Raw genomic sequence first — 25445 nt, forward strand, 5'->3', positions numbered from 1 at the left:
GGGGAAAGACTGAGAGTGACTATAGGTCTGCCAGGAGAATCTGCGCTTCCAACTATATGTGGGGTTACTTTTTATCCACCTCTTCTGTAGCCACTGTCCCTAATTTCCAGGGAAGTCCTTATATTTTAAAATTGACCAGCTACACCATATTATCTTATTCTGTATTTAAAATCGAATTTTCTTGACTACATTCCTATTTTATATTTATGGAGAATGAGCATTTCAAGTCTAAAAATGTCTTTGTAATAAAGTTTAATGAACATATCATGAAGGCAGGTCAAATACAGCATTGTCAGCCCTAGTGTGCCATGTGGGATGTGCTTAGAATTCCTCTGCCTAGTAGCAATTCTGCTTTACTGGGTTCCCCTTGGCACTTTTTAAACTACAGACCATCAGAGCAACACATTTGCACTTTAAAAATTGTTCTTTTCTCCAAACAGTACCACCCACTTTAACAGACCTTATAATGGCAGTAATAATGAAGGCTAGGATTGGGTACTATACTGCTTAAATAATGAAATGTCAAGGGGATTTTAAGGCCCACTCACTCACAAGTTATTCCCATGTGTGTACAGAACTACAGTATGCACAATGTTACAATGTAGATAGCATGTGATGTAGGAACGGTTAATAAACAAGTTCTGTTAGACGAACTTACAGGTCAGTGATGGAAACCTGTGAGCAGTATGTTTAAGCTGGAATGTTCCGTTTTAATAAAAAATGTTTCACATTTGAATGTTTTGTTAAATGTAGCCTGTATTTCCGAGAAGGAATTCTCAATGAGATCAGACGTGCACGCAACCGGTACACTGGAAAGGAACTGGCAGCCGAGCTGACAAGGATACGACAGCGTGTGGACAACATTGAAGTTTTATCACCTGACATTATTATCAATTTTCTCCTATCGTATAGAGATATACAGGTATAGTAAGCTACTTCTGAGATATGACATGGTTATGTGTAATTAAGTATAGCTAAATGCAATACAAAAAGCCACACTAATTTTGATGAGGGATATATTGTTTACTAGCCTTGTTAAATGAGAGCTGCCCAAAGTTTGCAACAAAGTGCACTCTATTTCTAGAGCAAATAGTTTTTATGACTGTGACAAAGCTGGACGGTCTATAAAACAGTACAACATGTAATATCTTTACTTAATAATTGATTTAACAGATTCATGTGAGAGACCTGGAACATAAACGTGATAACTCATTTCCTAAGTAATGTGAATTATTACAAATATGGAAAGCGTAAAAGTACAATAACTCATCATTTATTATTTTCTAATGTCTTTTCACGTGTATGATCTTTTTATTGGATGCATCTATTCTAGTGATCATATATCCACAATTGTTAATATGTTTTACATTTGACATGTCAATAATGCATTTCTTATGTATGTAATATACACACCTGCTCACATCATGTGTGCAAGCGATTATTTAAATCGTAGTTCTACTCTTTTCATTTCGTTAAACAATTGGTTTATCTGAATAGGACTATGATGCAATTGTGAAGCTAGTGGAAACCTTAGAAAGATTACCGACCTTTGACCTGTCTTCCCATCTCCATGTGAAGTTTCATTACGCATTTGCTCTGAATAGGTGAGAATCATTATCTAGTAACTGTTTTATAACATGTTGGTCAATTGGTATTATTGTTTCCTTCCCATTTAGTTTGTATTTAGTCTACAGTAACTGTTTAAAATTGAAATAGTTTAGTGGTGCTCTGCCTTATGAGTGTTTAACAGAAAAGTGGCTTTAATGGCACCAATCACACAGTGGTGGCTGAGAGAATTATTATTATTTATTTATATAGCGCCACTAATTCCGCAGCGCTGTACAGAGAACTCATTCACATCGGTCCCTGCCCCATTGGGGCTTAGAGTCTAAATTCCCACACACACAAACACACACACACACACATACACACACACACACACTAGGGTCAATTTGTTAGCAGCCAATTAACCTACTAGTATGTTTTTGTAGTGTGGGAGGAAATACATAGAACATACAAACTCCTCACAGATAAAGCCATGGTTGGGAATTGAACTCATGACTCCAGTGCTGTAAGACAAGTACTAACCACTTAGCCAACATACTGCCCTTTCTGCTTTGTTGAAAGTGCCAGTGAAAGATTTATTGAGGTATTATGGGTTTAATTTAAGGAAGGCGACCAGAAAGTTTTACTGCTATTTATTTAATAGTGTTTTAATTAACTCTCTGAGTGTTCATGAGCACCATTTATCATTGAAGTGATCATATTGTGCAACAGAGGCACATAATGTATCAGCAATGTAATTATAGTTGGGTGTATTGTCATAGGAAATTATAAAAGCTGACAGAATTGGCATTCTAGAAAATCATGATTTTTGACCAAATCTTGTGGATGCCCTATGTGGTTTTAGTAGCTGTTATAACTGCCTTCTATGATTGAGGCAGCCATTTTGTTGGCTGAACTGAGTTCACGAGAAAGCAAAATATTGATTTTTCAGCTGTGATAAAATAGCTTCCATATTTTTTAATGTCAAAGTTCCATAATGTGCCAAACTTATCACAAAAGCTTGTTTACCAGTAAACAAGGAAAATGCCTTGTGTATCTTTAGTATTATGTCCCATAGAATGGAAGCCAGGCATAAAAGAATTGTTAATGTATCATGTACATCACAGGCAAATGCAGTGTCCTGTGATCTTTGTTGTGCTGAGTTTACATAGTAGCTGAAATTGTCTGTGTGAGGGAGGAACATACATACAAACCCACATTGCTTATTTAGAACGTCATTTAGAATGACATTTTAAAATTGCTTCCTGAACATAGAAGCAAAAACGTATCTGAACAGATGAGTTTTTATTTGCGTATTTTAAGGTACACATCTTGGTGACATATAGATGCAACCAGAGTATAAAACTGCATCACCAGTATCTTTACACTGATTTGAAAAAAGAAAAAGAAAAGAGAGGGTTGATCACAACTCCACCAAATATATAAACAGTGGTATAGCCTTGGGCTGATTACCACTAAAACATGGAGATAACAAGTGTGTGGTAGGACAGGTTTGGGCAAGCTTATCAGGCTCCGCTGTAATAAGGAGACTGCCATATTTTTTGCACATGCGCAGTGCTACAAACTGCCTTTTTACATGCCACAAATGGACTTGTGATGTAATCATGCCATTGCTGTGGAAGCTAACAGTGGATGAATCCAGGGCCATCTGTTCCATTGGGCTGTATGCTAGATTTTATGCACTTGTTCACAGATGGCTGAGTTGGCCAAAAACACTAATTAGAAGGGGTGTTTACATACTTTGGGCCCTGTACTGTATCTACCTATCATTTGTTTTCACATCTGCATCTATTTTATCCACCTTTTATGTCTCTGATTTATGATTATTCTGTTTTCCTCAAATCTTGTTGCTGCACAGCACTGTGGTGCTTTACAAATTCTCATTAACTTTACTTATGTATTATAATGTTCTGGAAGCCTCGACATGAAATGCGCTTGGAACACTGCTGGAGCTCAGATGTGTAACATTCTCCCTTTTCCATAGGAGGAAACTTCCAGGGGACAGGGAAAAAGCCCTGGATATAATGCTGCCTATGGTAGAACATGAGGACCAGGTTGCTTCGGATGTGTATTGCCTGGTGGGAAGGATTTACAAAGACATGTTTCTTGATTCTAACTTCACGAGTGAAGAGAGCCGGGACAATGGCATATTCTGGTTTGTATTCACTGCTGCCAATTGTGTGGTCTGCCGCTGATTTTGTCTGACAAGATAATGCTGCTGTGTGTTAGGCTGAGCACACACTGGAGCTTTTTTGTCCAATAATCGGGCAAATCAGCAGACATACGACCGTTGGTCAGAAGTCTGGTTAGTGTGTATAGTGACACAATGGTCGCAAGTTGTTCCAAAGTGTCGATTGTCCGTTCATTTGGTTGGTTGTACTGTTTAATATTTTCCAACCAATCACCTAACGATCATGTAGTGTGTATAAGTTTCCGATTGATCTGCGAACTGCTGATAGTTCCTGGAGCTGCGACTCCTTTGGGGGCATGTGTATGTAAATTTCTGATGGCTTTACATGTCCCACATGTTACGGTTGAATTTGTTGATGTGTGGTTGTGAACGAACGTTCACTGTACATATGCTAAAGCATGAATGAAGAGAACACTTTTTCTTTTTTTATGAGGTTTGGGGTGGTTACTATTGAACATGCTCTGCCCTTCATTTAAATTTCTAGGGGATATGGTTAGATGGACCTCATATGTCGTTTCAGTGTGTACAAAATTCAAATCTTTGCTCACGACAATATGGCTGTGAAAAGTCGCCGCCCGGACGGTCGATCTTTCTTTAATAGTCTAAAACGTAACTATTTTGTGCGCATTAATCGTGCGATTGGACCTTCGGTCGACTGTAAAGTTGTTGTACATAACACGTTGGTCGAAAAATTCTCCAGTGTGTACCGAGCCATACATAAACATTCTGTGATGGGCCCTCCTGATTGGGAAGTATATAAGCTGGGTGCGGCTGCACAAACTAATGTGCTCAGTTGACTAACAAACTAACTCTGTAACTCTTATTATCTCTGAGTTGTTTTGGATTCTAGTAGCAAAGATAAAAGAGGCATAAAATGTTCAAGTTTTAATGATGGTCTTCAGTATATTCACAAAAAATTAAATCGTATCCTCCGGGTAGAGCTGTTAATCCAATTTACTGATCAATAATTCTGGTAACCTTTGATGACCCAGATGGATGGAAGTTGGCATTTGCCCCATGCCATATAGGCATCCCTGCTTTTGCTTACGACATTTACACCAATATGATAAAATTGAAACTAAGGCTTTATTATATTAATATTTCTTACATAAATTCCTTAATTAACAAATTGAGACCAGGTTATAGATAAGTTGCAAACTGAGATGACATTAGCAACTGGGGATTTATAATCAAAAGCCTGGAGACATTTGTGCCTTATACATATTTAATCAATGTAAATAATCATGTTTTATGAACAAATCTTGTTTTATGAACAAATCTTTTACTGAGCTTTCCACTTTAGGGATTCAAAATATTGATAGTGTAGACTAGGATACATTTTATTTTAAAAAAATAAAGATAAATAAAAATAAAAATTAACCGCAACAGAAACAAAACTGTGGTGTGCAATTGAAAAAAACCGGGCAGGCTGGATCTCTCTACACTCTGGGATTTATTCTTGCATAAAAATGATGAAATATTGCTTTACTCATATAAAATCATTGCAGTAAAATATTGACAGCTCCTTCATCTTTCTTGCACCTTGCCAAGAGAGTCGTTATGTATGCCAGGAGGGGGTGGGGGATCTCCCAGAACATCAGGGACCCTCCGGGACCTGCTGGCTGTGGGGCTTTATGACTCATTCCGCGTCATCTGGCCTCGCCTTCTACTTTGAGATACCGCAAATCTCTGTATCTCTTGATCACCCACCATCACAATACCACCTCCTGTACATACCATCTGACCTTATAAATATTGGCAAGTATAGCATTCAGTATACGTTTTTTTGTTTGTTTTTTGTCCGTGGCCTGAATTAACCAAATGTTTAGACGTGTCACAGTGATGCTGCCAGAGTCTGAAAACATTGGCTATAGAGTAAAATGTGCATCTTCACCTAATGTAAAACACCTTTGCCTTATTCTCTGAGACTTCAGCCCTATATAGTTCTTGTAACTGTACTCCCAATGTGTTCATTTTCTGTTTTTGTTTCTTAACAAGATTTGTTAAATTGAAAAATGTATGCATAATAATTAACTAGTTTTTTAGGATGTTTAATATATTGTGATTTTATTTTGAGTACTATGGTTTGAGGCTTTTTTTTCACTATTTTTCTCTCACTCATTTTGTGTAATTGTACGTCCATAATTCTCTTTTTCTTGTGCTATGTTGTCTTCAGAGCACATCTGTTATTTTTAACCACTTCCTTATTTTCACACTCCTATTTATGTTGGCAAAGTAGTAAGCTATTATTGGTTTTACATCTTTTGGCATCAGTCGAAAGAACAATGACAGTGCTGAGACAGGAGCCAGTTTTATTATATATTCCTATTTTTTATTTAAATAAAAATACAATAACATATGAAAGACAAATTGTTTTAACAGCTGCTGTCTCTTTGTATATAAATGAACTGTTCTTTTTTTACACTGAATGCACTATTAGTACAAATTACATTATACATTTAAAAGCATGGAAATTGATGAACCTATGACTCGTTGTTAATTGGTGAAAATTAACCTAAGAATAATGTATGATTTAATATATACAGTACATTGCTGTGAATCCCCTCTGGTATTGGTGTTGTGCGGTCACTTACTTTGCGTATCCTGTTGCATAGTACCCACTCATTGTCGCCATTCTCTTCTGCTGTGTTAGTGTGACATCCGCAACCAGGTGGTCTCCTGAGTGTTCAGAGATTTAAGTATGGTTACAATGGTGGGGGCCACTAATGGCTGTGCAGTGCATACGTAAATACATTTTGGGCGCCAGGCCATCTCCTTTCAAATTGAAGAAATAAGCATAATTTAAATGCCTTCTCCTCTAGCATACAAGAATAATGGTTGCAATACAATTCTGTTTTCTTAACGCCAACTTCTCCAATACACAATACATACGCACTGAAACCATTCCTGTAGTTCACATACCCAGTGTTATAGGGTTCAAAAAAGGTTACACAACAAACAGAGTAATCCGGAGTACAAGCACACAATAGGCATGGATCAAAGGTTCTTGCACTCTTTCTGTGCACACCATTCCCTACATCAGACACATCCTCTACAACTACAGCCACGCTGCCTCGGGTATGGGGGTACTTTCCAAGGGATACTCCTCTTGATGCTGTATAGTAATCCTACATATGCAGGGACCTTCTATCATAATACTTCTGGTACTGACAGCTATTCTTAAGGGACACTTCCAGATTGTGCTAGACTTAAAGCATTCTCCACATGCTGTGTATTCACATATGGGGACCCACTTCTGGAGACATTCACTCTAAATCCCCACCACGCGAACACTCTTGTTGGGATTCTCTTCCACCCTTTATACCACAATATCCTCCTGTGGCAGCCACCACGTACTCACCCCTCCAAGAGTCTCTCGCTGCCACTACATACCTTTCTCTCTAGGTAAACTCTCACAGGCAACTTTGCACCCAATGGCTCCTCATTTTTTTAGGACTTTGGTTTGTGGGGACTCTCGCCCTGTTGTACACACTTGTCATGTTGGCGAAACTTGATGCACCCATCCAATTTCACTGCCCTCTCTCTACAGACCTCTCAGATGAGGCTGACTATTCCTCTGCCTCTTTCTGTGCCCCCTGTAGAGGTCATTTAGTGGTGCCCGTGCAACATCTGCTGTGCACCCCAACCCCACCACACAATTTAGTAAACTAGAGCTCTTATTTTTTTCCTGTTCTTTGTATAGATTTTGCTTGGCCCATAAAAATGGCCGATCACCTTCAAAGGCGAAAGCCGGATTTTTATATTTTTTTTTTATAGATTCTGGTTCCAACCTGATCCCCTATACCCAGAGCTAGCACTTTTGCGCCGCACTGTTTACTGCGCCCAGTCTGATGACTAGAGCTTCTAAATCACTGAATGAGTTACGTCACTGATGTGATTTTTGTTTTTTGGTTTCATTGCTCCCACGCTGAGTGCCTTCCACCCTGGGGATTAGCGTTAAACACACATCCTTTCCTCATTGTCTGACCGTGGCTGGAGAGGGGTGTTTATTACTTAAATTAACTTTGACCATGCACAAGCAAATTGTGTTTCTTTACACTTGAATCTAGATGATGCCTTGCAAAGGATATGGATGCTCTATACAATTATAGGATATAAGAGCTCTCAAGACTTTTTCCTAATCCGTACTACAGAGAGGGCACAATATGATTAAGATGTATTTTAACTTTTGTGGAAGATTCAATTACTTGGTATATAGATACCAACTTAAAAATTAATGTTTTAAACCGTGTAAAAAATATTCTTCAGGGACCTATTGCATAGGTTAAGGAGATCATATAATGACCAAGAAGAACTAAGCCAAACATAAGATCATTTTTCTTCACCCTCTTGAAAACTTTAATATTTAGATGGCTAAAGTATTTTTGTCTTTTTATTTTCTTAAGGTTAGTTTTTTGTTTTTTTGTTTTTGTTTTTTAATTTTACATTACAAATGACTGTTTTCTGTAATGGAAAGTGACCGCTTGCCATTGTACACTATTGTATAATGTCATTTAAAAAAACAGGGCTGTAGCGAGACCTTGGATAAGGAAACAACCATAGTGAGATGCCACATAAAGACACACAGCTACAATTAGATGTCACATAGAATATTCAGTTGTAATGTTTATTATTTAATACCTGCCAATGTATCACAAATGGTTGTTTGTGGTTATTATAACACAAAAACCAAGCCCGGTAATTAGTAAGTGTTCTAATACTGGTTGTGGTGTTCTTTAAAAAGTATGTCAAGTCTACTAAATAACTATTGCAGTATACATATGTTGGTGGTTTATACACAGACACACATGTCCCTTACCACCAAGAACTGCTGTATTTAATTTATAATTTAAACTAGCTTTAAATGAGCAGCCACATAGATGAATAAGACATTACTGCTTAACGGAAGTGGTTCTCCAAATTAGATAATGCTGCTACTTCTCCTGCAAGTGACCTGCCGTAGAGATGTATGTTTCTTAGATAGTAGAAAAACTAAAAAAGATAGTGATAACTGTATATGTGAAGCAGGAATTGATATAATTATCCATATAGAAAAAAGTGCTTTTTATTTTAACATTTGTTCTTCTGTGTGTAAGGTACTGATTGCCACAGAAAAAATATATATGGGGTACTATAAATTATATGGATATTAGAAGCCAACAAGGAGTTTTATGACCATACAAAAGCATAAGGCTGTAGTAAGAGTGGTTTTATAGATGTCACAGCAATCCCAGTGGACTTCTAATAGCTGTAATAATTTCCAATGGAAGGCCTTTTAATAAAAAAAACCAAAAAAAAAACAAAAAAACATTTAAGTGGTGACCTCTGACCTCTATTGACCATAAGCAAAGACATCCAAACTCACTGCTATGCAGAAATTATTTACAGGAGTTTATACATATATTAACATCACTTATTTATTATAATCCATATAACATGCTAACTTTCTACTTGTGCTCTACTTGCTTTTAGAAACTCTTAGAGTTATTGTTATTATTGCTATACCATTGACTAAACCAGGACTATACCAGGTTATATTCCTGTTTTTTTCCCAATTTAATGCCCCCTCTCCCAATCTGCATCTATTTACAGAAAGTTAGAGAGAGTTTATGCCTCATAGTTAATCTATTTGTTTAGATTACACTCCTGTTCTATTCTTTAACAAATATTCTGAGATAGTGAAAATAGTGAGCATTTATTGGGGTAAAAAAGCAAGATCAGTGTAAAATACTCTGTCCAAACTATTGCAAATAAAGAGCAATAGATAAAATGACATTGGTATGTTATCATCTCTACTATAAAAGATTATTGTTCATGTGCCATTAGTTACCACAGATACTGCATTCATGTTACATTATTCTCAAGTATTCAGTATCTCCTCTATTATTTCAGGTTGATTAACACGAACACTAATCATTCTATGCTAATGGCAAAATGATATTGTTTGAGGTATTGAGTAGTGGACTGTTATGTAAGCACAACATGATATTCCGGGGCTTAACATTAAATTTATGTTTATAAATGAATTTCAATTTATTTGAACAGGTACAGGAAAGCATTTGAATCCGAGCCAACGCTTCAGTCTGGAATTAATTATGCAGTGCTCCTCCTGGCTGCTGGTCATGGGTTCGACTCTTCGTTTGAACTCCGCAAAATAGGTAGTTACAGCAGTCATTTTTCTCCAGGGGTTATTTGTTTCGCTCCTTGTACTTTTACAATAAACAAGGGTCCGTATATAGTGGTCAACAAATCTGCTCTAAAAGTGTCTTTAAAATTTGACACCATGCAACAGAATATATAGCTTAATACATATACCCTTCCTGACTGCTTATAACCGATTACTGACTGACACATACACCTCCTGTATTTCAGTGATTTAATGAACGGCACTTTATCTTATCTTCATACAAAAACCATGAGAGAGACCCATAAAACATGGCCTCTTACCAGTACTAATGTAAAGAGAGAGACCACTATAAAAATAAGAAACAACATAGCAACTGATTGTAATTAATTAGCAATTACTGTAGATTTATGCAAGAGTGACCTTTCAGTGCTGCACAAATTTCCATCCTAGTCAGGCGCTACTATCTGTCTGTAAACCTTGTTTATATGCTATAAACACTGTCTCATTTTGTTGGCTTGAGGCCCATTAGGACAAGGAAATGTTATTGGCAGTCACAAGAGCAAAATGTGCCAGACAAGAATTACAAAGCATTTGCTACTATACAGATGGCCAGCATAACTGGAGCTAGTTTGAGTATACCAGCAGGCCCTTTGTGTGTCCATTCACCCTCAACAAAGAGAAAACATCCAGGACCGTTCTCCTAGAAAACGATGCCAGAATATAACACTTGTGTGGAATTGGCTGTTATACACTGGATAAAACAGTATAACACTGAGGTGACAATAGGTAGTTACCATCCCACTGCGAGTACCTGTTTATTTTACTGGACTCAATATATGAGTGTAATAATTATTTATGTTAAGATGTTATAATTGCAGTTATTGATGTTATCTAAGCATTTTGCTCAAAATTTTCATGCGTTTGTGATCATTGATAGTATAAAATCTACCACCTTTTGTCTTCATGAAACCTCTCCCCTTATTATTCATGGCAATCTATGGTGTCATACATTAGTTTAACATGACTGCTGAGCAACCAGATCTTCCGGCCACCCATAACACCCACATTTTTTCCCAAGTTACTATTATTATTACTATTTCATTGGGTTACACGATTTACTATCTGGCCTGGTCAAAATCACAACTTTTTGGTTTTTAAACATGCTTTGACATTCTTGGGGGGGGCCCCTTGCACATGAAGAATCTACTATGATTTTGTCTTGCCTTAATAGATTGGCCATTAGCATTGCTGCATTTGTGTCTAATCAACCCAATTTCTTTGACTCTCTACCCTTTACTGACATTAGAAGTCTTTTATCTTTTTTCTGTTTCACAAATATTTGCTATTGTAACTTTTGATATTGATGAGATTTTATTTTCTGTTCCCAAATAGGGGTGAAACTTAGCAGTCTGCTGGGAAAAAAGGGAAATCTGGAAAAACTGCAAAGTTACTGGGATGTTGGATATTATATGGGGGCTAGTGTATTGGCAAATGACCATTCAAAAGTAATCCAGGCTGCAGAAAGACTTTTCAAACTGAAGACACCTGCTTGGTAAGCTGCTGCGTGAAGCTTTTTTTTATTATTATAGCTTGCGCTTTGTTACAAATTTTCTTTCTTTTTTTTTTTTTTAATGTTCCTTTTAGTAGTTTTCAGTTTAGTTTCTGTTTCAGTCATAATTATATTCAAAGTTTTAGTATTTCTTTTCTTCCAAATAGTAAATGTATCTCTTCCATCAACTTAAAAGTAAATTAAGGTGGGTTTGTGACATATAACATTGAAATTGCCTTGGGAGCATAGTACATGTTGAATGGCAGCCACTATGTGCCGGTGGCTACTAATAAAATATGTCCTGATTTTCTTGTGATGGATTTTTTATGTTATCCCAAAAGCAAGTTCTATAAGTAAATTAGATAATTTAAATGTATGACCTGTCAGAGCTTGGCAGGAAGTGAGGATGTTGGTTATGCATAATGGGAAGTTTCCGTTCTCTGTTCTGTACTCTAGTTTATAGTTGTCTACTCTCTTTCTGGGAGAGCAGAGCAACCACCCACATACTTCCCCATTTCATTAGTGAAGAGGATGGGGGCATGGCTTAGTGACGCAATTCGCATAAAATCGCATCACCATGGCCACACCCCCTGCTGTAATAGGCTTAAAATGGTCATGTTCCATGGAGGAGCGGGGTCTAATGATGCAATTCATGTGGTCACGCCCCCAGGACATAGCAGCGAGATCTACTTTCCCAGAGGGGAGATTTCAGAAGTTGGCAAGTTTGTTCTAATTATGTATGTCAGGCTGAGTAAACATTTTATGTTTCACTCCTGAGAGTTACCACTCCAGTCTTTCTACACTCCCATCTACAACATGGATCCCTTGTTTTTAGTCTGCGTAGAGCATCTGATATCTCTTCTCCACCTACACTTCACACAGACTGTCGACTTAACATAGTGAAGAATACAGAGTAGGTGTATTTTACTTCCGACACACTGGAAAATGCTGTTGCAACTATAGAGGTGAAACCACAACATGATATGTTTATTCTAGCTAATGAGATAATTCACTATATACACTGTAGTTCGAGGTATTGTTATTTTATTGGATTGACTCATCAAAATTAGTCATTGCTTTTAAATCGGTACAGTATAGCAACATGGTATCATGTGGTTTCATATAGGATACCAAACCTGTTTTATGATATAGATATACACGTTTGGAGTTGGTGTGGTGCAATTTATTGCTCATTATATGACCTGTAAATACATCTGTTTAATGCACCTAAAATCCTATTCCCATGAGCATTGTAAAAAAAAAAAAAAAAAAAAAAAAAAAAAGCAGTGAGCCTGTGTAAGTAATGTGAGTAGTGCTTGGGTTGGCTGGTGGTAAAGGGGAGTCATGGGGAATTCCAGCTTTAATCATTTTGCAGTGGTTAGTGCCGATTAGTAGCTGGCGGTCACAGAGGACACTCACCACTTTGGGGTGGATAGGGCAGAAGCCTTGGGCCCCCTACTGCTGTGGAATTCAGACAGGAGCCCCATTGGCCTCTTTTATAGTCTGCTAATGTTTGTGTCACTCCGTTCGTTTTTCCACAAGTTAAGGGCACGGCACGAGGGCCCCCTTAACTTTTATGGGCGCATGTTCACTGGACACCAGGCACCCATGATAGATACACCAATGATTGACTGTAGTTACTGAGAAAATATTAACAAAACTTTGATTTACCAAGCGTATATTAACCAAGTCTGACATGTTTTACATTGCATTATAACCCATAAATGAAAGCTTTCAAGATTAATTAATAATGTGTTTGGAGAGTGCAGAGTATCCCTGTTTTTATATATCCTTTACGGTGTTTAGGTACTTGAATTCGGTTGTGGAGACCATTTTAATATACCAGAAATTTAAGAAACCAAACCTAGAGAAACATATATCCAAACAAGAGCATGTTGATTTTTGGATGGATTTTCTTGTGGAAGCCACAAATACAGATGTGACTGTGGTACGATTTCCGGTAAGTCCCTCCCCGCTACTGATATTGATTCTTCCTGAAATACCTGGCTTTCAGTTAACAAAAAAATTTGTTGTATTTCATTGATAATATTATATAACCTTGTTTTCACATTTATACATCTATATCCATGTTACTTTTAATACATTATTTTATACTTTTACATTGCTTATTGCTTGCATAATACTGTCTTGGTATTGAAGGAAAAACCTCATATTGTGTCCGCCATTTCCACATATCAAGGCTTATAGAAATGGCAGACACCTCGCACAAGATACTGTGCGTGATTATTATTATTCTAAACGCTTTGAAACAGTATTTGGTAGCATATTTGCTTTTACATGGCTATATTGGTTAATTATAATGGGCTATTATAGGGAGGGGTAAGATAGTCTTTTTTGTTTGTATTCTTGAATATTCTGTAAACCTGTTTCAACTCCTACTAGTAATACTACTACTGTTACATCCGCTTGAAATCTGTTGCACAAGACCATGATTTATTGAACTCTGGGAATAATCACAGATTAAATGCTCAGATTTAAATGCATCTATGTGATCTCTGGGCTGCTGGTAGTATTTCTTTTGTTTTTTACTTGATCGGGTTTTAAAATAAATAAATAAAATCAGCCAAGAGTGATGTTTTATTAATAACTTCAGCCTCATACACAGGTGAGTTGCTGGCCCATCCCACTCAAGTGTCATGTTATAAATGGACAGGGTCACCTGACTTTGTGCAACTATATTCTTTTCACCTGACCTCTATGCTATTATGACAGGTTTAGTATAATTTTATGAGCATGGATTCACAATTGAACAATCTATTGCCTACACACTAATCACATCCAGAAACCTTATACAAACAGCTGGAAGAATATGATATGTAAGAGAAATATCCACACTGCCACCAATAGAAAAAATTTATTTTTAGTAACTCAATTCCTAACTTTTTAAGTTGCGTGAATGTGGTTTTCTTTTACTGCTTGGTGTAAAGCTAAATGTAAAACTGCAATTTTGCTCCTGAAAATAGATGTCTTGATATAGTATAGCATGACTAACCTTTTTACAAAATGGGATTTTAATTCATGTCCTTTTCTGACAAACCTGTTTATTTTCATTGTTGACTAGATCTTGATCCTAGAGCCTACCAAAATCTACCAGCCATCATATCTGTCAATCAACAGTGAAGCTGATGTAAAAACAGTGTCTATTTGGCATGTGCTTCCAGATGATAAGGTAATTATATAAAAGAAAAAAACCCAGAATGTTTGTGCTTTAAATTTTAAAAAAAAATATTAATATTATACAATATATAATTGTTGATCGTAGTAGCTAGTGAATCAAGGTAAGATTACCTGGACATCATGAACCATTGGTAAAGCCAGGGGGAGTCCACTGAGGATCTTGAGTGTAAAAACTAATTGAAACAGATATTATAAAATAATACATTTTTAATGCAAAATGCAAACAAACTAAAGATGACATCATTCATAGAATGCTTTTATTTACATAGCTTAGCATCAAATTTATTTAAAATTCTTAAGATTCTTTTAGTAAACACTTTGCTGCTATGTGATTTGTTCGCGAAATGAAAACGGAGCCTATTTTACAAGTCACAAAATGCACAGCACCACTTTCTCCATGGTGGTGACATGTGCCTTGATTTGCTTAAGTGTGCTTAGATTTCTTCAAAGGGTATAGGTTTGTAAAGGTGCAGACATTTTCACAGCCCGATAAAGGCAGTTGGGTGGAACAAAGGCGTTCCTTACAACATACTGGATGGGCAAACCAGTGCACCTGGTTTTGCAGAACAGTACAAAAATGAGATTTTATTTTGGAGGATTAGATTGACATGAGACAAAGGGGCAGAGAGGGCGTACTTTTAGCTGGCAGGGGTCCCTTCCATTTTTTTTCTTACTCTGTAAAAGGACTTGAGAGCTGGCAGTTTTCCGTTTCTGTCCTATATTTTTAATCGATGCACGTTGTGCTTTCTACTGGCACATTAAGAAACACATTTCTAGGCCCACTCTTCCACATGTAAAACAAATCTTTCAAGACATGGAGAGTTATTTCCTAAAGTGAAAACTGTGACTTATAAAGGAGCTTTGCTTTTCCAAGCTGCTGTTGTAGAACTCCCATTCTGTGCAGTCTTTAAGGACAGCCAACCTGTTATCAGTGTATTGATCAACATATCCAGCAGAATGTCATCCTTCTATTTTTACTTAACAATGCTTTCGCTAACCTTTCTGTAATGCCAGTATTACAGGGCTACAAACACGCTCACTTTACATATGTAAGCTAATCAAATTGTGGTGTAAGAAATTAGGGAACGCTAATTTGGTTGATAAATTAACTGTGTGTGTCTAGAATTGTATTTCACACTAGAAACCAATAAAAACTGTATTGTGTTTTTTTACATCCAAAAGTTATTGTATTTCATCTATCTGTTAAAGTTAACCTGTTTTATTTATAAAGGTATTTAAGAAATGATCTGCTATTGAAAATTTACATTGCAAATGTTTTGTCGCTGCAAAGTACAGTACTTCTTTTTTTTTTTTTTTTTTTTTTTATTTTAATTCCATCACTTTTTTTTTTTTCTTTGAGAACTATAAAAATTGTTTTACTCGTGTTTCAGAAAGGAATTCATGAGTGGAATTTCAGTGCTTCTTCCATTAGAGGTGTAAGGCAAGTTGTTTTTTATTTTTTTTTGCAATTTTTTTTTATCTGTATCCTCTCTATGTGTGTATGTATATATACGTGTTTATGTAGATATAGAGATATGCGCAGCACTCCTTGGACTTAGAGTATTGGTTTGATATTTCAAACCAGGATCCTTTGTTGGAATAAAATTTTGGTACTAAAGAGAAGTCCCAAGAGTGCTGCTTTCTTCCCTTTGTTCTTGTATTTATGGCTGACAACAATTTTTGGATCACCCAATTCTGGTGAGGGTACCCTTTTCCCAACTTTTTTTTGGCTGTCTATACACATACATATATCCTTGTGTTAAGTTCCTGCTTAAAATGAGGGGGTTAGGATTAGTTTGAATCTCCTCACCCTCACTTATAAAGCCCTCTCTAATTCCACTGCTCCATAGCTCTCCAACATCATCTCCACTCATACTCCTCATCTCTCCAACATCATCTCCACTCATACTCCTCCTCGCCCACTGCGGTCATCCAATGACCGTCACCTTACCTCCCATTTGGTCACCATCTCTCATTCCTGAATTCAAGACTTCTCCCGTGCTGCCCCCTTCTCTGGAATGACCTCCCCCATTCTATCAGACTTTCACCTAGCCTGTCAAACTTGAAACACTCCCTTAAAACCCACCTGTTCAGGCTAACCTACCCTTCCTGCATCTAACTTGCCCTCCTCCAACCCTCTTCTCTCTGTCAAACTACTTTCTATACCTCAGCCCTCTTTCTTACTCCTCGCTCCTCTCCCCTCAGTGTTCTCATCCCTCACCCTATCTTCCCACTCTGTGTCTCCTGTCAGTCTCCCCCTCACCCTTAGATTGTAAGCTCCCTTGAGCAGGACCATTTTTTATTGTGTCCTCTTGTCCTCATTTTGTCACTTGACTCCTGCCTCCACGTTTCCTCCTCTTCTCCATCTCTGCCCTGATCCTATTAGTGTTGCCCACTCTGCTGGGCATAGGGCACAGGCGCATCCCTTTATTCACTCACTCTACCTCTCCTCTTCACTTCCTATCTGCACATTGGAATTCACTTTTATATCTTTGTCCTGTGCCCTTCTCTCTGCTAAAATGGTACTTGTATATACATATTGCACTTTGTTTATATTTTTTGCACTTTGCTCTTACTGCACTTTGTTTTATATGTATTGTCACCCTGTACGGTTATCCCAACCTCTATGTACGGTGCTGTGGACCCTTTGTGGCGACTGTATGATGCGTGACATGCTTAGATTGAGTAATGTGTCTCTGGAAATTATTTTAAAGTGTTGCCAACTCTGCAATTTCTATTTGCTTTTTGGTACAATTGTCTTATACTATGGATGCAAAAACTTCCCCATATAAGCCTAATTCTGGACCTCCCCTCACTCTTCTGTAGCATTTCCAAGTTTGAAGAAAGGTGCTGTTTTTTGTACGTGCTACACAACTCAGATGACTTCCAGATCTACTTCTGCACAGAGCTTCACTGTAAAAAGTATGTATGTTTCTGGGAAGTAAGAATAACTGGTCCGTGACTCTGACAGGGCTTCATTTAGCTTTTGAAGATGTGAAAATGGATTTGCATATTTGATCTTGTAATCCCACATTGTTTCATAAAATGTGACTTGCTTTTTCTGAGAACATACTTGCAGACACCACCTGATTTTATATTTTTTGCTTGATTACAAGAAGAAATGCCCATGTGACTGTATCCTGTGGGCTTGTACGTATGGAAACATCAGTCCGGTATTGGCATGTTCCATCAGGTAAAGGATGGCAGAGCAGGTTGACTAATGGAAAAGGTTAAAAACTGTACAAACCTGAGCCATTACCATACAATTTTATGCATTAGATCATGAATGTAGCAAAGCGGTGCTTGTATATGAGCACATGTTGTGCTTTGTTTTGATATCTCTTTGCCTCTGTCATCTGTTTTTAGATTTTTTGATATGGTGAACAGCATTACTGAAGAGAATGGAAAAAACACAGATGAAGTGGATTGCGACGGAGATTCATTAGAAGTTAGTGTACTACTGTCTATTTCAAACAGACCTTCAGCAAACATACTTTTGTTTATGAACTTTTCATTATTTTTCCTTTTGCTTTTCACATTTCTCATTTAAATTACTATAAAGTCATCCCTCACCTGGTGACACTACATACTCTATAGGAGATAAATTAATATACAAGTCCCAGCTGCTTAGAGGAAATTTCCAGGCAAAATAAGTTTCACACAGGATTCTCTCCTGTGCTCAACTCTCAGAACAGCAGTGGTTCAATAACTGGGGATCTGCAAGAAAATCACCCACTGACACTTCATCTTTTAGTATAATACATGAGACTTTTTCCCAGAATAATAGGCAACCTCCTAAATACTTGAGGAGGCGGGGCTTAATAAGCCCCCCTCAGTACAATTCAGCCTTTTTTTTCTTATAGTGGGGGCGGGGCTGCAGTGGCACAACAGCGTCCCTACACTTGTCACATGACCTGTTGGCAAGTACGTAATTAGTACAAAAATAGAGTTTCAGCAGGACACTCATTTGCTGAAGTTTGTTGTTTACTGGTAATTAGATGATTACCAATATAGAAATGAGTGTCTCCTGAACTACAAGTGTCTCAAATATGAGATCCACAAGGTTCTGCTAGTTGGGGAAACCTCCTGTGGAAAGTCAATCTGGGTGTACTAACTAAGGATAAGTAAATTCCTGTGCCTGTTTATGTTTAATATATATTTGTTTTAGTTGTATTTATTTCTTGTGATTGGCCTGTATATTAATAATGTTATATCACTAAAACCAACTACACCCACTTTCCCGTGGAAATCCACCCAGAAGAATAAAGTGAATTCATACATGTAGACCATTTTTATTACTTGTAAGGATACGTAAAGTCCTTCATATATCCGATAATGATAGATTAGTGTTGCGTTTTGGTAGAAGGCTCTGAGCCAGAATGTTTGTGACCATTAAATGATTTCAAATATATTGTTTTTTATATTGGGTTTTTTTGTAGTTAAAGATTATGTACTAACATCATTTTTTTTTTATTTTGTAGTTTGATTACGAGTATGATGAAAATGGTGATAGACTGGTACTGGGTAAAGGTACCCATGGAGTGGTATATGCAGGACGAGACCTCAGTAACCAAGTCAGAATAGCCATAAAAGAAGTTCCTGAGAGGGACAACAGGTAGGTTACCAGAAGAAAATTATTCTGCAAAATTCCCAATTTTAAAAATGATAAATTTTTAAGAAATGGTATCCAGAAATGTTAAGAAAAGAACACACAAAAACATTGTGGTACTATTTATGATCTGCATGCACACCTTGTATACTGCCCCATTTGGCTCCTTCCTTTTGCTTCCAAATTATTTGAGCATCTTGTGTACAATTGTCTGACCCACTTTGAATCTCCGAGATTGGGCTTTAACCCTCTACTCATACATCAGTACTACACTCCCTATAATGATCAACAATCTACTCTATTGCTATTGTAGTGTCACTTCTCCCTACTCATCCTCTTTGAGCTTTCTGACACCTTTTTTTTTAAAGTTGACAACTTCTCTTGTACACATTTCATTGTCTTGGCCTTCGTGATACTGTCCTTTCCTGGTTTTAGCTCCTACTTCTCTAAACACTCATTCACTGTCTCTACTTCTGGTACATCCTCCGCTCCCTCTATCTGTTGGGGTCTTTCAAGGCTCTGTTATTGGCCCACTGCTATCTTCTCTCAATTAACTAATATGTACCTTTGCCCCCTTTACCACCTGTATGCAAAACACACACAAATTTAACTCTTATTCTGACCTCTCGTTCTCTTGTGTCCAATTGCTAATATGCCATTTGCACTTGAATGTCCCAACTCTACCTAAACCTCAACGTGTCTAAAATAGAGTTTATCATTCCATCCTCCCAGGGTTACTACCTACCCTTAAGTCTCCCTCATGGTTGACTCTCCTTAGTTCCCCAAGCCCACTGCCTTTGTGTCATCCTCCATTCATTCCTCAGCTTTTCTACACACATCCAGTCTCTTACGCTGTTGTGTCACATCCTCCTTTGAAACATTGCCAAAATATGCCCCTTTTTCACTCTAGATGTTGCCAAAACCGTTATGTATTCTCTCATTATCTCCTGCCTTGACTACAGCAAACTCATGCTATCTGGTGTTCCACTCACCCGTGTTTCCTCCTCTACAATCTGCCCATAATAGCCACAGTGAGACTGATTTAACTCCACTTTTCTCTCTTTCCACACTGCAAATTCCTACGCTGGCTCCACATTACCTCCAGTGCACCAACTCTGCTTCGAAAATATTTCTTCCATTTTCTGTGGTGATTAGGCTACTAGCTGACAATATTTTCTTGCTCATACATTATACGCTAACAAGTAGATTATAATATATTTTCATTAAGTACAACTAGTAATAGTTTGCAGAGGCATATTGTGAATAATCTTCGCCTTCATTCAAAGTGCTCCATCATGCCCATCTCGCGTCCAATACTGTATTCTGGCTGACTGCCAGAATCTATATATTTCACGTTTGCGAAAAGCCTGCCTTTCCTAACTATAGCACAGCTATAATGGTAACTGGTTTAACATAGAATTCCAGTATCTTATATATATTTACTAAGGACCTTCCGCTCTCCCCAACTAGTAAAAGTGCAAAAAGTCCAATACCAACTGCCATAAACACACTCACAAGAACAAAAGATACTTTTATGCTCGCAGAATATAGTGATTTGGTAGTTTAGAGTAAAGTAATGGCATTTGGGTCTCATGCTTCTGCAAGTTGAGGGTGCAGATGGTAGCATTTCTGTAAAAGTAAGCAGATTTATTTCCAATTCATATATTGTTACCTGCAAGCATATACAACCAAATAATCATCATTATCTATTTGTAAAGTGCCACAAAACTATGCAGCTCTGGTCATTGTGGTTTATATTAAAGTGAACTGCATTTAATTAAAGTGCATATGATATCTCTGGACAGCATTGGACAAAAAGCTTTGGCAAGATCTATGGCTGGAAGGTCAGAGACAACGTTTTTGTAATAGCATATTGCTATATATTGACTTTCCTAGGAAATATGCAGTTGGTATTCCAGTAATTTACCTACTCTGCGAATAATCCTCTAAATCCAGCTCTTCCTTCATTTGGCAGTTCTTGAATTCCCATATAAAAATAGAGTGACTGAAAGACTTTCTTTCCAAAAGACAACTTGGCAGCCCTATATGCACAATAGTAGTGTTTTGGGAATTGGAGTTGAGCGCATGACTGAACTTGCAGAATGCCAAATTCAGATTCCTTCCTGCTAATACACAACATAGAAATTTCACTGAGCATTTATAACACCGTAGTAAAGGTGATAAAGAAATGCTAAACGGTAATTACTTTTCTCCTTCATCCTATCTGGGGGACACTGCTGTCATGGGGTTGTATGAGGGAACATGGAGTAGGCACTCAAATAGTTAACTTATTTAACTTCCTGCAAACCTCGGTGAGTGCCAGAGGAGTAGGACCTCTGGTGTACTCTTTTTGCTAAGATAGGCTTTTGTTTAGATGATAGTTTAATTTATTTTATTTTAATAGCGGTGCTGTAACAAACACACCACTCAGTTTTCAATTGAGTAGTAGCAGTCACAGTGAGAACAGAGGCTCTCGCTGACTGCATTTTTCTCTCCCCTACAGATGCTGTCATATTGTTCTGTTCTGTTCCGCATAAACCTGCGGTCATATTGTTCTGAGGACCTGTGCTGCTCTGTCGGGCATAGAACGCAGGAATCCAGCGTGTACTGATGCTGATGGGCGGCTTAAAGACCCGCGATCACATCATTTCTGAGGTGCTCTGTAGGGCATAGAGCACCGGCACTCAGCATATTTGCAGGTGCCATCTTGGAATGTTCCAAGTTCCCTCCTCAAGAGGGGGAGGGGGGAAGATCGGATCTAGAACACAAGACACGATTTGGGGGAGAGAGAAAGTATAGTACTGTCTGAGGGCTTAACTCTGGAAGCCCCGCAGAACAGGTGGCATTTAAGAATTAAAGAAATCTAGGCAAGATAGATCTTTTCTATTTCAGCTGTTAACTTCTGCTTCTATACTAGACAGGTGGTTGGTAATAGGGGGAAAGTATTACCTGGATATATAACAATAACCGACAAGAGTAAGACACCCTGAACTAAATATTACACCTGCTCCAAATGTAAAGTAAAGCTTCCTAGTGAACAGTCAGACACAGGGGTGGTTTCTGCGGACTGTGATGCAGGGGCTGGGAGTGAACAGGCCCAGGGCTCTGCTCCACAGTAGTTGGAGGAACCGTCATGGGCAGTTACACTGGCGCAGTCGGTGTCGGCACTGACTCAGATGCTTGCCTGTATGTCCGAGATCCCAGCGCTCGCTGGGGTACTACCCCCGGCTCCCGCCCCTTCAGCGCAGTCTGCTGCACCATTGGCGGCAGAGCAGGATGTGAACCTGAGCCTTCTTGGTCAGTCATCCACCTCCTCTTTCAGAGGCCCCTCTCTGGGAGAAGCCTGCTTGGCACACGTCCTTATTTAAAGGCCTGGATCGGTCAAATTGGTTTATGGACACTCCCAGAACCCAAGCATGATGCTGTAAGCAGCCTCATAGGTCTACTCATCCTCTCCTCGCACTTTCTAATTCAGAAGAGTCGGTGGAGGAAGTTGAGCTTCTTGAGGATTCGGATCCCCCCTGGTGGGTGATATGGCTGAACCCTCAGGGAGTCAGGACATTGAGGATCTGGTACTGGCAGTTCGCCAGAATCTATTGGATCTAGAGGAACCTCGGTAAGATCTAGGTCTCTTTAAGCGCAGGAAACGTCACATGGTGGAGGGTTTTCTTAAATCCATCTTCCTGGCGGCAGGCACCTCGCTAAGACCTATGCTGGCTTCAGCAGCGGTTGCCGGGCAGTGGTGACCTGGGCTGACCAGCTGGTAGCAGGGTTACAAGTCTCTGATCTTCTTCCCCCTGGCTCTACATTTAAAGGAGGCCTCGGGTTACCTATATGAGGTTGCTCAAAACGAAGTCTCCGTTTCCTCATCTAGCTCAGCATTGGCAAAAGTGGCCGGTACGACACTCTGGCTCAGGTCCTGGAATGCCAATGCAGAGTCAAAAATCTCAGGAGGCTCTTCCCTACTCGGGTCATCGCTTTTTGGCCCAGAATTAGATAATATTATCTCTCAGGCCATGGGAGGTTAAAGTACCTTCCTTCCGGTGAGTACCCCCTAAACCTAGGGTTCCGAAGTTTGGGTCTTTTTATCGATCCCTTCTGGGGGCTCCATTGGCGAGAGGCCTGACGATTAGGGGCAGGTGCTCTGTGGCCAGAGGTCATTCTCAGAGGTAGAGCCCTATTTACAACAAAACATCCAGGCTCCCAGACAAACCGGCAGCCTGACTGAAGGGTCCAGTCAGGCTGCCGCTCTGTGACCGTAGGGGTAGAGGGAGGCCTGTTGTGGGTCAGAATCCTTGAAGAGTCCTTCTCCCAGTACTTTAAGAGAGGGGTGATCAATCAGGGGGTCAGCATAGCTGTTGTTCTAGGGTCGCCCCCTCTTGTTCTTTTCACATAACGATGATACTAAATTAAAGCCAGTCTGTTGCTTTACTTTCTTCAGCAGAAGTCATCTGCTGGAGAAGATTCCTGCAGGAGAAGATTCCTTCCCCCAACCTCTCCTCAAGAGATGGCTGGGCATGAAAGTTTACACTCTTCTGATAACCTGGGGGGGACCCTAGTCTCTCTACTTTCTGTAGGGCCCCTTGAGCAGGCAGAGGGACTTTCTGTCCCTCACAGAGCCCCAGAAGTTGCTGGCCTTTCTAGGGCAGCTCCTGGTGAGCCTGAGGTTTCCCGATTGGCCCTGACACATCGGGTCCCGACATTCTAAGCAGGGTAGGTCCAAGATGGTTTCTGCTCCATTGAGGCCACCTGTTAATGCAGGGACCGGTTCTTTACAAGCACCTATCTCTGTGGGTTTTGATAACATATTCTTTGAGGCCAAACTCTGGTGGTTCAGAGGGCTTTCCTCCAGAGTGGTAGACACCATGCTGCGAGCCAGGAAATCGACCTCGGCCGCATTTATTAGAGTGTGGCATACCTACATTAAGTGGTGCAAATAAAGACTCTGCCACTCGACTAATTTTAATCCGTCCCGTATCCTAGCCTTTCTCCACAATGGCTGGGACACAGGTCTGCAACTTGGGTCCCTAAAGGTCCAGGTGTTGGATTCATCTATCTTTTTCCAACTGAAAATAGCTGATATTCTGGAAGTAAGAGCCTTTCCTTCAAGGGGTCCTGCATATATAGCCCCTTATGTTTCGCCTATGGCTCCCTGGGGTCTATACTTGGTTCTGACCGTGTTTCACAGTTCACTCTTTAGACTGACGGGTTCACTAGAGCGAGGTTGGCCAACTCCTAGGCACTCCATCACTAGGTGGATTACGTCCACAATCAAGCAGGCCTATATCACTTTCTAATAGCCTGTGCCTAGTCGTATTGCCGCCCATTTCACCCGCTTAGTGGGAGCTTCTTGGGCTGCGCATAATGGGTTCTCAGCGGATCAGCTTGGCCGGGCAGCCACCTGGTCCTCTGTCCATACCTTCACTAGGTTTTATCAATTTAATGTGTTTGCATCCCCGGACGCCAGTTTTGGCCACACGATGTTGTGAACTGGACTCTCAGAGCGCTCTCTTCCTTATGGGGCTGCTTTGGTATGTGCCCATGGCAGCAGTGTCCCCCAGATAGGATGAAGGAGAAAATAGATTCTTATACTTACGATAAATCCCTATCTCTGATTCCATCTGGGGGACACTGCGTTCACTCCCTTCTGCTCTTCTGCAGTTATTCTTCGGGTGATTGAGTTCCGTTCCTTCGGGCTTTTGTATTACACATTGAGGTTTGCAGGGGGTTGCAGAGGGGATATAGACTGTCGGCAGGAGGTTAAATAAGTTAACTATTTGAGTGCCTACTCCATGTTCCCTCATACAACCCCATGGTAGCAGTGTTCCCCAGATGGAATCTGAGAAAGAGATTTATCATAAGTATAAAAATCCTCTCTTTGACATTCTATAATCTCAGTTAAGGGATTGAAAAGCAGCTGCCCATTTGCAGGTTACAATGAGAGATTTATACACAAGTCTATAAAATGACCAAAATCTCCTTGGTATAATATAAACTACTTGTAGTTGTTGTTGCATAACTACAGAGGGGGAGAACATTGTTACTGTCCTCAATCTGCTGGTCAGAAAATTCTTTATTCTGCACAGACTTTCTCATTTCTGTTTTCACTTCCCAAGTCAGGTATCAAAAATAGGTGCGAGCAGCTTCTCAGAAGCACATGTTATGGTAAAATCAAGTGCAAGCATTTAGCAGAAGTGATTAAATG

At 39.1% G+C, this 25445-nt stretch overlaps 1 protein-coding gene across 1 annotated transcript in view; it reads left to right on the forward strand.

Annotated features, from left to right (window-relative positions):
• The window catches only part of MAP3K5 (mitogen-activated protein kinase kinase kinase 5), a 107350-nt gene that overhangs the window by 46682 nt on the left and 35223 nt on the right, over positions 1–25445 (forward strand). The window contains exons 5-15 of the mRNA XM_075203153.1: positions 754–922; positions 1498–1604; positions 3551–3721; positions 9803–9915; positions 11277–11436; positions 13240–13393; positions 14516–14623; positions 16023–16072; positions 17458–17553; positions 17998–18079; positions 19113–19246. Coding sequence (XP_075059254.1) covers positions 754–922; positions 1498–1604; positions 3551–3721; positions 9803–9915; positions 11277–11436; positions 13240–13393; positions 14516–14623; positions 16023–16072; positions 17458–17553; positions 17998–18079; positions 19113–19246 — 1344 coding nt within the window. The remainder of the gene's footprint in view (positions 1–753; positions 923–1497; positions 1605–3550; positions 3722–9802; positions 9916–11276; positions 11437–13239; positions 13394–14515; positions 14624–16022; positions 16073–17457; positions 17554–17997; positions 18080–19112; positions 19247–25445) is intronic.

The sequence above is a fragment of the Mixophyes fleayi genome, chromosome 3 (assembly GCF_038048845.1).
Source record: "Mixophyes fleayi isolate aMixFle1 chromosome 3, aMixFle1.hap1, whole genome shotgun sequence".
Taxonomy (NCBI): Eukaryota; Metazoa; Chordata; class Amphibia; order Anura; family Limnodynastidae; genus Mixophyes; species Mixophyes fleayi.